The 12,568-nt window shown below is 49.6% G+C and overlaps 1 protein-coding gene across 6 annotated transcripts in view; it reads right to left on the bottom strand.

The window, feature by feature from the left end:
• The window catches only part of Efcab6 (EF-hand calcium binding domain 6), a 206,172-nt gene that overhangs the window by 24,929 nt on the left and 168,675 nt on the right, over window positions 1–12,568 (bottom strand). For all 6 annotated transcript variants that reach the window (XM_085831456.1, XM_085831457.1, XM_021183280.3 and 3 more), the window contains 3 exons: window positions 10,531–10,680; window positions 6,866–7,067; window positions 3,690–3,881 (listed from right to left, as the gene is read on the bottom strand). In XM_085831456.1, coding sequence (XP_085687582.1) covers window positions 3,690–3,881; window positions 6,866–7,067; window positions 10,531–10,680 — 544 coding nt within the window. The remainder of the gene's footprint in view (window positions 1–3,689; window positions 3,882–6,865; window positions 7,068–10,530; window positions 10,681–12,568) is intronic.

Here is a 12,568-nt window from a genome sequence, read left to right as displayed (position 1 = left end):
TACACTTATGAAGTAACAAAAAAATAAGTTTATGGTAGGGTGTCACCAAAGCATGTTGGCACAGTATTAAAGGGTTGCAGCATTAGGGAGGTTGGGAACCATTGCTGTATCAGCTAAGGTGAGGGGCTCCAAGTGCCTCGGGTAGAGGCCTAGTGGCATTTGCCCCCGCTGAGTCCCGTGTAAGGACATAATGGCACCCAAGACAGGACACTGCAGATTCCTCCACCCAAAGCAGCCCTCCCCCAGGTATGGGCTCTTCCTCTTTTGTTGTACAGCCCGAGCACACCTGGACACTTCCACTTTCCAGCAAGTTACTCAAGAACTGTAGGGCCCCAACCCTGGCAGAGCCATGACAAGCCTTCCCTGCAGGGCTTGCCTCCTCCCACACACCACTGACTCGATGCTGACATGCCCTGATCACTCCCCTCTCTGGGAAGGTCTTTCCCTTCTGAGCCTCCCTCTCACCCAGGCCTGTACCCAGCTTCCTACTTGTTTTGCAATAGGACACCCTAGTATCAGACACGTGACCTAGGACTTGTTCCCTGTCCCCTAGGCTGGAGCAGGCACTTTGGAAGGCAGGGAGTATACACTAAGTGATTTATAATTTTCTGTAACTTTAGCTCCAGGAGATCCAACACTTCTAACCTCTCTGGTCAGTGTGTATACAGACACCCTGACAGGCACATACAGATAGACATGATTTTTAAAATTAAAAATAATTTGAAATCAATCACAAGAGTCCTGAAATCCTCTAGCAGACCTCAAACCCTGTTGTAGAGAGTCTGGCTGGAAAGGTTCGTGGAGAGGGGTTGGAGAGAAGCCATACTGCCGAGCAGAGGAACAGTCTCAACTCTTCCCTTCAAAGCTAGGAGTTCAGGCTAAAGAGTGTATGATGAACACAGGTGTTCCCTGGAGCCATATGCACGGTCTACATCCAACCACCTTCAACAATGATGATTTCAGCTGATGTAATATAACACACAGAATTGTTTTAAAAATATCTTATGGGGAGTTGCTTTCGAGCTCGATGAAGATATTCCTGCTCTTTCACCTCAGACATTTTTTTGCTCTGGGATTCCACAAAACGTAGACATAGGGTCTGGGGGTTGTGGGTTGTGAGAACGTGTCTTCTACATATGACAGGGAAGCTGCAGCCATGAGACCTCAAAACTACAGCTGCCCAAACAAGACCTGAATGATTACATCGGTGGACATGCCACTATGGGTGGGGGAATCTCACAAGACTCCATCCCCTAGATGACAGGATACAGGCAGTTAATGGCTGCCAAGAGATGGGAAACCAGACTTCTCCAAAGATTTGCTCCATAGGTTATCTAATCCCAAGCAGTCATCACTAAACACAGACACACACAAGCAACACCAAATGGACTCAACACATGCCTTCTCCCTCTGTCTCTCTTCTGTCTCTGTCTCTGCCTCTATGTATATGCATATACATACATGTAACAATAATTAAAGAAGAAGTCATGAATTTGAGAGGGAGTGGGAAGGACATGAGGTTGAGTAGGGGTGGAAAGATTGGAAATTATATAAATATGGTACTTATGAGATTTTCTCAAATTTAAAAAAAGGAACAACAACAACAAAGTGGGCTGGTGTAGTGGCCCACCTGTGATATCACCCCTCCACCCCCAGCCCCAGGAGACAGAAACTATGTAAGCTGGCTAGCTAGACTGGCAGACCACCAAGAGACCCAACCATAGGAAGTACAGTGGAGAGAAACTGAGGACGACCTCCAGCCTCCACGTGTATGCACACACATACACATGTGCTCATATATGCAAGTGTGCACACACACACACACATACACACACAAACACACTCATATGAACACACTGCACAGACGTTGAAAAGTGTAAAATGTGGACAGAGATTTACAAAGGAGAGTGTTTGCTGAAGAATACATCACAGTGGCCCGAGTGGGAACGCTCTAAATGCTCAGGAGTAAGAGCGACAATGGGACGTTGCTAAGCATCAACCTTCCACCTATAGGTGGCTCGGCACCATTTACTGTAAGTGGAGAAGGCCAAGACGCCCAGTTACATCTTCAGCGTCATCTCTACTCTGCATAGCTCCAAATGCATTCAGAACGGGGAGATCAGTCTTCAGGGAGGCACCCAGGCGTTGGCTTGGAAACTGCCCTCCTAGCAGGCAGGACAGGCTGGGGCAATACTTGGTGGAGCTGATCTGTCCATCTCCCTCACCCTGTCCCACCTGGAGCTCGCTGCTTCCTTGTACTGACAAGTCACTGTCACTGTGGGGGGTCACATGAGCATGGCCTTTTCTCTGCTTTGCACAACAAACAGTCTTATAGGATGCCAAAAAGCACAATCACAGGGGAGAGCAACGGCCACCATGTGTGAAGATTAAAATCATGCCCCAGAGCAGGAGGAGGTCCTTATAACAGCCAGGGGACAGGGGGCCTAACATCACAGCCTGACCTCATTAAAACCAAGGCAAGGTTAATATGGCTTAAAACAGGGCTGGTGGGGCCATGGAGCACCAGGAAGCCTAATGTGCCACCCACAAGAGTGGGCACTGCATAGCCACCTAAGAGACTGCAGGCAGCATCACATGGAGCAGGAGAGAGAGAGAGAGAGAGAGCATGCTTGCACATGCGTGTTTACAGACATGCATCCCATATGTGTATATGTACACATGTGTGCCACAGGACACAGGCACAGGGGGTTGTCTATCATGGAAAAAAAAAACCAAAAAACAAGAAAACCTATATGCTCCCACAGGAGGATGGGAACACATGCAAGAATACTAGCATGCTCTTGACAGGGAGTATTTCCATATAACATGGAGATTAGCTTTATAACAGATTAGGTGAATGAACTAAAGCTGACCTATTAGCATGAGTGAGAAAGCTGGGCATGCTGGCTCATGACTGTAAGCCCGAGACTGGGAGGCTGAGGCAGGGGATCACCCAGCATCTCTGGGCCAGAGTCCTCACCTCTCAATTTGGCCTATTATTAGGAGGTGCCTAACCAGGTGGCTATGACTGGGGACAGTGAACTCAGGTGTTCAACCCAGGGTCACACACAGTCTGGCAACGAGAAAGGACACCAAGAACGGCCCAGAGCAGCCAGCTCAGAGAACAGTTAGCCCCAGCCAGTGCGAACTCTCTGTGGTGTGTATCCGCTGCTTCCCTTTGTTCCTCCATCAAGGGCAGGGCCACAGCAACTGTGCCCCCCACCCTCTCTCAGTACAGACTGCCCTGTGGAATGGTGCCACCTAGGCTAGAGCTGTTGTCAATGACACAGAGCCACTTATGTAGCATAGGAAGCAGCCTGCCTTGTCAGCCTGTCAGACAGCCTGACTTTCTACCTCCGCCTGTGCATCTCTCTCTCAGGACTACTACACCTCCATGTTCCACTCTGTCTGGGGCTCTGCCTGTGCAGCCCTTGCCCCGGCCTCAGTGGGCCTCACTTCTCTGGATGCCAGATCTTGTTCTGAGATCTAAGGTGCTCTGAATGCTAAAGCTAGCAAGTGAAAGCAGACTCCCAGGCTTCTTTAAAGCAAGAAAACACTTCCCCCACAAAGTAGAGGACACAATTTCCCTCCCAGCACTCCACACAGTCTTATCACGGATTTTCATTTGGGTTGCTCTAACGATGGACGACATGTGTCCCTGTGAGCTGCTTTGAGGGAGGGTGCCTTACCTCCTCCTGGAAGGTGCTGAAGTTCTCCAGGAAGTATTTCCAGTGTATGTTGGGTGTTAGGTGAAGTCTTAGTCTCCTCAGGAAGTAATGATATTGGTTATCCGTTAGCTTTTGGCATACGCTCCGCAGGACATCTCCAAATTCCATAGCCTTCACGAACCCTGTGTCCTCTTTATCCAGTGCAGAGAAGGCCTGAAACATCACAAAAGCAGAGGAAAAACTGGCAAATGCTCCTGGCCAACGAATGCCCCAGCCTATGCGTGAGGGGCTGTGCCCACGCCACGAGCGGAGCCGTCATCCTGACACTGCGGGTCGAAGTGTGCAGGAATCATGACAAACCGTGGGTCGAGTCGTGCAGCCGTCAACGGCAAAGGTGTAAAAGCGTGCTATAAAAAGTATGCACACACTTCTCCATCTGTCCAAACAAAATCATTCATTCTTATTGCACAGGGAAATATATATCAGGGTGGTAGATTAAGATGCTTTCTTTTAAAGTAAAAATGTAATGTGCCTGCAGCCCACGAGCCCAGCTCTCCTGAGCTTTTTTTTTTTTTTTTGTTCTGTGCAAGCTAGGCACACCTTGGAGCAGGGAGTGTATGTAAGCAAAATACCACAGAGCTTTTTCAGGCAGCCATTGAGGCAGCAGGGCACAGCAGGGCGCATCGGGGCACATCAGGACACAGAGGGGGCACAGAGGGGCACATTGGGGCACCACAGGGCAGAGGGGCACATCGGGGCACAGCAGGGCACAGAGGGGCAGTGCCTGGTCCTCTCTTGGCTTCGGCACATTCTCTGTCAAGGTGGACCTAGCTGAGGGCAGTTGTGAATGAGTCTTTGGCTGGGAAGTACAGGGATGTGGGCACCAGGGCCACAGCCGTCTTGGAAAAAGATCCAAGCAAAAGGAGCTTTGTGCTGTCAGGATGCTAGAAGCCATGTGATGTGGGGAGACGATACCAGGATGTCCTGGGAACCTGAGAAGCAACATGAGTCCAGATACTCTTAGGGTCAGGGTCTGAAGCTCCCTGGGGTCTGTGTATAAACTCAGCCTGCTAGGATGTGGAAGCTAAATAGGAAAGGGCTTTGAAATCTACAAAACATTGTGAGGGTATAGTATTGTGATGTTGTCTGGAAACAAGACAGGTGTGTGGCATCTGCAGTGGCTTTTAGCCATGTCTTTGCATGCCCTGTCCCGTCCCCTCTGGTGGCCATCCTGAACCAGCCTCACCCCTCCTCTCTTCCCTACCCTTAGCCTCCACCCACCCCTGCAGCTCACCTGCTGTACTCTCCCCTGTAGCACCTCAAGCCACACAAAGAAGAAACCACTGTGGTTCCTCCCTGAGGCCCATGGTCCCTAGCTTCACAAACATCCCAAGAGATGCTAAGCTGTATCACTTGAGACCCAAAGAATAAGCAACCCTGAACATGAGAGCTCTGTTCCTACATGGTGTTCCAACGAAGGGCCCACATAAGGAAACTGGGAGACTTGGCCAGTCCTGAGACCAACAAGCCTGAGAACACCAGGCCTCCTGTAGCTCACAGGGATCCTGCACCACGAAGCTGCCTTCCCCTTTCCTTCTGGTTAATGATCTTGGATGCTAAGTCCTCACAGAGAGCTGGATACTGGCAGTGCATGTTTTATAGGAGAGAGGCCAAGTTCTGACGCATCTCCCAGCTGGCTAGTCCACACCCACCTTTCTCCTTCTTTCCCCATTGCTTCCCCCCTTTTTGGATCCAAGCTCCCACATTAACCCCCTTACACTGGGGGAGTAGGTGGATCTCGTTTACCAAACCAAACCACGTCCAAATTTAAATCTAAATTTAGAGGCGGCCTTGGAAGCCTCTGTGTCTGTGAGGGCTTTATAATCTAATTTAACCTTGGTGGTAAGCAATGTAGTAACACATCTCAGGGAGACACCTCCACAGACCTTTCCCAGAGGAGACAGGGTTCTTTCTACATAGATCACGCTAGTCTATTACCTGCAGCCATTCTCCTGCCTCAGCCTCCCAAGAGATGTGACAACTGGCATGAGACAGCATGCCTAGCTAGGCTTCCCAGATTTGGAGAAGAGGGCATGGTCCCTCTCTGCTTCCAGCCACGTTCAGAGCCCTGTGACCTGTGAGGCTATGGCAAATTCACTTACCCCCAGCCTCAGTTTCCCCTCCTGTAGAACAGGAAGAATGACCCCCAACCTGCACACTATGCTCTGGGAGAGATAAAGTCCACGGGGGGGGGGTGGCACCCTACCAGAGATCCTTGCAGGCAGAGGCGTGGCTGTCTGCAAAGCACTGGAAGCCTCCATCAGCACAGAACCCTCCTGGTGTGGAAGCAAGATGCTGCTGTGTGTTGTGGGTGGGGGAGGGGAGGGGATGGGAGGATTATTCCTCGTGGTTCCTCGTGCACGTGGCCCATGCTGCCTCTAACAATCTGTTAGTCTGAGCCGACTATAGTCACCTTGGGTTGGTATTCCCACCTCAAGCACCCACCTGTGAACCAGGCTTTCCAATCACATAGTTCCCAATCACTCTTTCCAAAGACACTGTCATGACTCAAGGTACCCCATCAGGCACAAGGGGTCACCCATAGGACAGTGGGTAGAACACCCTTCTCCTCAGATGGTCCATGGCCTCTGGGTGCCCCCACCAAACAGTCTCTGTAACACAGCCTGTCCTGTTCAACCTCTTGACGGCCACTTTGATGTCACTCATCCCTATGGGTCACTTGCTTGAGCACACTGAAGGCTCCTGGGTTATATGTGCGTCATTATCATCCAGTTTCTCTGTCCTTTAAATCAAATTATCTTTGTCTAGGAATGTGGGCAACTATGTGTCAAAGTGCAGGTAAGGACACAGCCCGAGGTTCTGGCCTCACCTTGCCCCTTGCATAAGACCGGGTGTCTCTGTCTCCTTGGCCTGACCCCTGTGGCCTCAGCTTGCCTGGTGTTTAGTGGACCCACATAAGTGGGCTGGACAGAGCCAGGGCAGCTTTTCACAGAACAACAGTGGAGACATAGTTGCTCCAATCAGCAGTCTCATCTAAACGGAGTAGATGCCCAGGAGACTGGAGAGAGGTAAGTGGGGTCACAGGGGGCGGAGCTTGGAGCCCCCCTTACCCGGCCCCCAGGAGAGGGATGGAGACGTGAGTTTTACAAGATGGGGCTCTTTGCAAACTGTCATACCTTTACCAAAGCAGGCTGGGAGGCCTCCACCACCTCCTGCATGGTCTTTATCACCTCATCTGGGGTCAGCTTAGAGAAGCTGACGGGCGGCGGTGAGCTCTCCTCTTTCTCCTTTGGGCGAGCTTTGCTGGCCCAGCTGATCTCAAGCGCTCTCAGGAACTCAACAGGGTCGATATGATTGTTATGCACGCTGACGTCCAAGCTTCCCCACAAAAGAAAAGAATAGAGTCATTGAGAAAAAAAAAAGTTGCTTATTCATTCAACAAACAGTTGTAGAGGATAGAGGCAGTGTGGGAAAGACAATGAATCAAAGAGGTTGATGCCCACCCTGCTGGAACATGCCCACAGCTGCTGCTTTCTGATGTGTATACTTGAAATGTCACCACAAGGAGGAACAAAGGAGACTGAGGGATGCCCCAGAGGGGAGGCCATGGGCTGCCCGGTCCTGAAGACACAAGACCTGATGACTGGGCACTAGGGCTCAGAGCTTCAGAGAGCAAGAGGTAGCAAGGGTTGCTGGGTAAAAGATGGATGCCAGTGCACTGCTAGGGCATTTGTGGGGAGGACAACCTGATGAGGATAGTGGAAATAATGGGGCAGCAGCCAGCTGAGCTACAAGCTGGACAGGGAGTCCCTGACACAGCAGAGGCTTTAACTAGGGGGTGTGCAGGGAGGGGTGGAAGTAGGACTCGGAAGGGAAGTATATCAGAGATGGCACACGGCTGGGGGAACTGAGGCAGAGACACTAAATTCTTCCCCAAGCCTGGCTGAAATGAGTTGTCAAGCCAAAAGCTCTCCCAGGGTATTGTGCAAACGCTATCTGGCTTAATATTTCCTCCATTAAAAATTCCATCTCAGCATATGTCCCCACAAGGACATCCGTGCAGCGACGACAGCCCCTTCACGCCCTCAACTAAGACAGAGAAACAATTCCCTCTAAATTCCGAAAGAATAACTTGAGTTAGGTCCAAGACTTCTCCATGAGCACTCGGGGGTGTTTGTTAAAGACACCAGAAGTCTCATGCCTTCATGGTCCCCGCTCCTGGGCTGGGGAGACGGTTCAGATGGGAAAGTACTTGCCGATAAGAAACAGATCTGATTTTGATCCTATACCTGTATTTGTTTTTCTTTTCTTTCTTCTTCTTTTTTTTTTGTTTGTTTGTTTTTTAAAGGGCTAAGTGTAGAGATGGAAGAGGCATGGATGTGTGAGGCTTGCTAGCACAGCGTACTTGGTGAGTTATAATCCAGTTCTCCATCTCAAAAAAGAAGAGGTAGGCAGAACATGCATGTGTATGTACACACATGTATGCATCGAAACAAAAGGTTGCTACTAATGTGATTACGTTTTTGGGGGGGCCCCTGAGTGCCTGCCTTTTCTGTCAGTTGGATGGGAGCGAGCATCCAAGGAGAGAAGCTTAGAAGCCGGGGTAGAAGGAAAGTTTCCAGTGACTGGGATGCTTCTAAAGGAGGTGAGAGCCATGCTTTGCAAGCTGCAGCTGCGGAGCAGCCTTGTCTGCCTGCGTTGGCATGGGTCACATGACAGGGACACAAGGACACAGACAATCAGTGCTGCTTCATGCGCAGGGAGGAGCTGCCAGCGCAGTATTAAGATACAGCAATAAAGCAGACGCACATGCGAACCTCCTTGCTAGGACTTAGAAAAGTCTATTTTGGACCCAGGGAAGAATAATCTACACGTAATTACCAATAGCAAGATGTTTATCATCAAGGGGTCTTTGAGGAGGAACAAGCGACTAAGTGATGGATCCTTATTAAGACTTCCATGCGCAGGAAAGTTGATCACCCATTGAAGGGTGGAGAGCAGAGAGCCTGGGGTCTTTTTGTGTGGTTTATAAAAGTTATCAAGTCTAACTACACTTTAACAAGACTCTCTTGGAACCATTTAACTAATTACTTATCTGTGTCTATCTTCCCATGATTTATTCATCAAACACATGAATTCTTATTCAGCTGGAAATAAATTCAGAGAGAAGACTCTTAAAGGAGAGTGAGCACTTAAAGGAACATGTGAGTACTTCAAGATGGTCTGGATGGACCTCCATTTCCACACACATCTACCACAGAACATATGCACACACTCCATACATCCCACAAACATGCATACACATACCACACACACATGCATGCATGAGGCAACATACACATTCCATACATACCATACATGCATATATATTGCACACATGCACATACTATGTATACCACATATACACCCACATGCATACAGACATACCATGCATACATACTACATATACCATCGTAGTATTTACTACATATATCATAAACACACATGCATGCACATATCCTATGAAACAATTACATACTATAATATACAACAGACACATACATAAAATACACTCTATACACATGTACACACAATACAGACACATGTGCAAACACACACACACACACTCAAAGATTTCTTACACACTTTAGGTTTCTTACAGCTTGCACATAACAAAGCAATGTCTTCCAAACCAGAAAATTATTTTCTTCCTGGATTCCAGATGCACACAGCTGTATGAGGGACAGTTAAAACGTCCCAGAATAAAACAATTCAGGAAATATAATTTTGTCTACCATTTTCTAGAAAAATTACTTCAGGAAGAACTGACCCCAGCGAAGAGAGAATGGAAGCCAGGAAATCAAAGGCTGGGTTGAGCGCAGACACAGAAGCCTGGCCCCCAGTCCAAAAGGGAGAAACTAAACATAGTAAAAAAGTACGAAATACAAAATATGTGAGAAAGCTCAAAACCAGGAGGGATCGAGTCTGGGCACCTGGTCAACAACAGGAGCTACGTCAAGAGAACATCCCCAAATCTCAGAAGACAAAAACAGTGTGCCCTAGGACACTGAACACACTGGATAGAGAGAGATGTTTGTCCCAAGGTGGGCTGGGGATTTATTGGCAGTGACAAGGAACCAGGACACTGAGCAAATGGGAGTAATAATTGCCATGACCCCGGGGAATGTACTATGTAGAAAGGAGAATGACGGCTAACCGTGCTAAGGTGGATTCTGCTTGCGGACCACCCAAGGCCAGGGGCGGTGGCTCATGGTGAGCCGTGCACCAAGCTCTACGTGCTTGTGCAGTGGACTGGGGAATGAAGCTTGGCAGGAGACAGTGGAGACACGGACTAAAGTCCATGAAAGTCAATGACATAAGTTAAAAAAAAAAAAAAAAAGAAAGAAATCAGGAAGTGTAGATCTGAGCTTGTCATCTAGAAAAGGACACATTCTGCTCCAAGGCCATCAGGTGAAAGTCTTGAGCTCCTGACTGTGGGGATGGGAAGCAGCGGGCGGCAGGACAGGGGCAGAGGGCTGCAGCTTTCAGTGGGGAAGCCCTGAACTGGGTGCTGAGAGAAGTTAAATCATTGTCAAAGGAGTCTCTTTGCTTGTGGCTGAAACACACAACAGCAAGCAGCAACGGCAGGTCGCCTCGGGGTCAAGGCTGTGTGAGAAGACTGGGAGAAGGGAAAAAAAACCAAAACAGAATACCAGCCTGTTAGTACAGAGAGGAGAAACCAGGATACCAGCCTGTTAGTACAGAGAGGGACATACTAAGAGGAAGGAGAGAGGAGGGGAGGAGAGGGAGGGAGAGGGAGGGAGAGGGAGGGAGGGGAGGGGGGAGGGGGAGGGCAGGCAACCTCTTTAGAAGGCTGATGAGTTCCTCCTCCTTCAGGGGACACCCACATTCCTGTAGCACCTTCTGCACCCTGCAAAGGGCGACGGGCTTGGATTTTTCCATTGCATTGAACGCCTTGCTGATCTCCTCATAATGGTTCATGAGTTTCTCCCTGGAAGAGATGCCACCTCAGACATGTAAGTCCAGGAGAAAAGTGACTCTTGAGACCCACTCTACTGTGACAACCTGACCCCTCAGCCAAGAGCTATTATGGAAGGTATTTTGCAGGGCTGGAGAGGTGTTTGTGTGAAAAGGCGGGTCCCAGAGGAAAGCTATCAGCCTCTGCCGCCTGTCAACAGCAAGCAGCAGGACCGCCCTGGAGAACCGCCAACCCTGTTTTCTGTATTAGAGTTGGTACTTTTCAAAGGGAACCAAGAGTTTAACACAAGGATACTGCTGGTAAGAAAATGCCTCTGCCCTCAATAAATGCTTGTGTGCACCTACTGTGTGACATGTGCTGCTGTAGATGCTGGGCACACAAGGGCCTCAACCAGGCAGCAGAATTAACATGGACGTGGGGGACAAGTCTGGGGATATGGGAAGGATGCGTGCACAGCTCAGTGGGTTGGTAGGATAGGAGCTGGAGAGAGGACACACCAAGCCTCACAGTGGCAGTAAATTGTTGTTCTAAATACTGGTCTCATAGGGGCACTAGCTGGCCAGCACCGAAGTTGACAGGACTGGAGGAGGACAGTGATCAAGGGCTGTGGACAAAGCATCCTGGGACACCTCATCTTGTCATCTTACTCATTTACAATCTATTGTCCATGTTTTGTAATTTCTAAATGACGTGCTTATACATGCCTAGATGTGGGTGTGTGCATGTGAGGGTGGGTATGTACCCCCTTGGAGGCCACAAGAGCATGCCAGATCCCCTGGGGCTGGAGTTCTAGGTCGATGTGGCTAACCTAGGGTGGGTTCTGGGAGCAGAACTCAGCTAGCTGAGCTGTCGAACCACTGAGCTTTCTCTCAGCTCCGGCTTCACATTTTGGTCAGGTGTGTCCACTTCTAGAAACAGAGCCACCCCACCTGTGCAGGACCCACAGTTCAGAAGCCAGCGTCCCAGAGTGTGCTGACACGAAGGATCTTCTTAGTAACCTTGCCAGGGTCCCAGCCCACTGGGTACATGAGGACAGAGTGTGGGCTCAGGGTTGACTTTCTTGCAGCCTGTAGTCTGGTCTCTATGGTTTACTCTGGAAACTAGCCCACTGGGTAGATGAGGACAGACAGTGTGGGCTCAGGGTTGACTTTCCTGCAGCCTGTGGTCTAGTCTCTATGGTTTACTCTGGAGGAAGACTCTTCCTCACTTTAATGGACTGAAACAGTACGGAGAGGGCTTGCTTGGTAGAGTAGGTGCGCCTGAGTTTGATCCCCACCGTCCACGGGAGGAAGACAGGTGTGGTGGCCTGGCATGCAATCCCAGCACCAGGAAGAGATAAGTGGATCGCCGGGCCGAACCGGGCCTGGCCAGCCAGCCTAGCCTGACCGACAAGCTCCAGGTCACTGATAGGCCTTGTCTCAAAGGAAACAGAGGATTGAGCTTGAGGCATCTCACCTGAGGCTGACCTCTGGTCTCCACATAGACAGCACACACATGTGCACACCTGAACATCATTCCCCTGACTCCCCTACTGTCTCAGTCAGGGTTTTTGTCACTGCAACAACAACAACAACCAACCAAACAAACAAACAAACAAAAAACCCAAAAAAACCAACCAACCGACCAAACAAAAAAACCCCATCATGACCAAAATCCAAGTTGGGGAGGTAAGGATTAATTTGGCTTACACTTCTACATCATCGTCCATCACTGGAGGAAGTTAGGACAGGAACCCAAGCAAGGCAGGAGCTGATGGCAGAGGCCATGGACGGGTGCAGCCTACTTGGCTTGCTCAACATGGCTTGCTCAATCTGCTTTCTTATAGAACCCAAGACTACCAGCCCAGGGATAGCCCCACCCACCATGGGCTGGGTCCTTCCTCATTGATCACTAGTTGAGA

The sequence above is a fragment of the Mus caroli genome, unplaced genomic scaffold (genome assembly GCF_978045245.1).
Source record: "Mus caroli unplaced genomic scaffold, Mus_caroli_1 scaffold_16, whole genome shotgun sequence".
NCBI lineage: Eukaryota > Metazoa > Chordata > Mammalia > Rodentia > Muridae > Mus > Mus caroli.
Note: the sequence above shows the minus strand (reverse complement) of the source record. Positions and strands in the feature narration are given on the sequence as shown.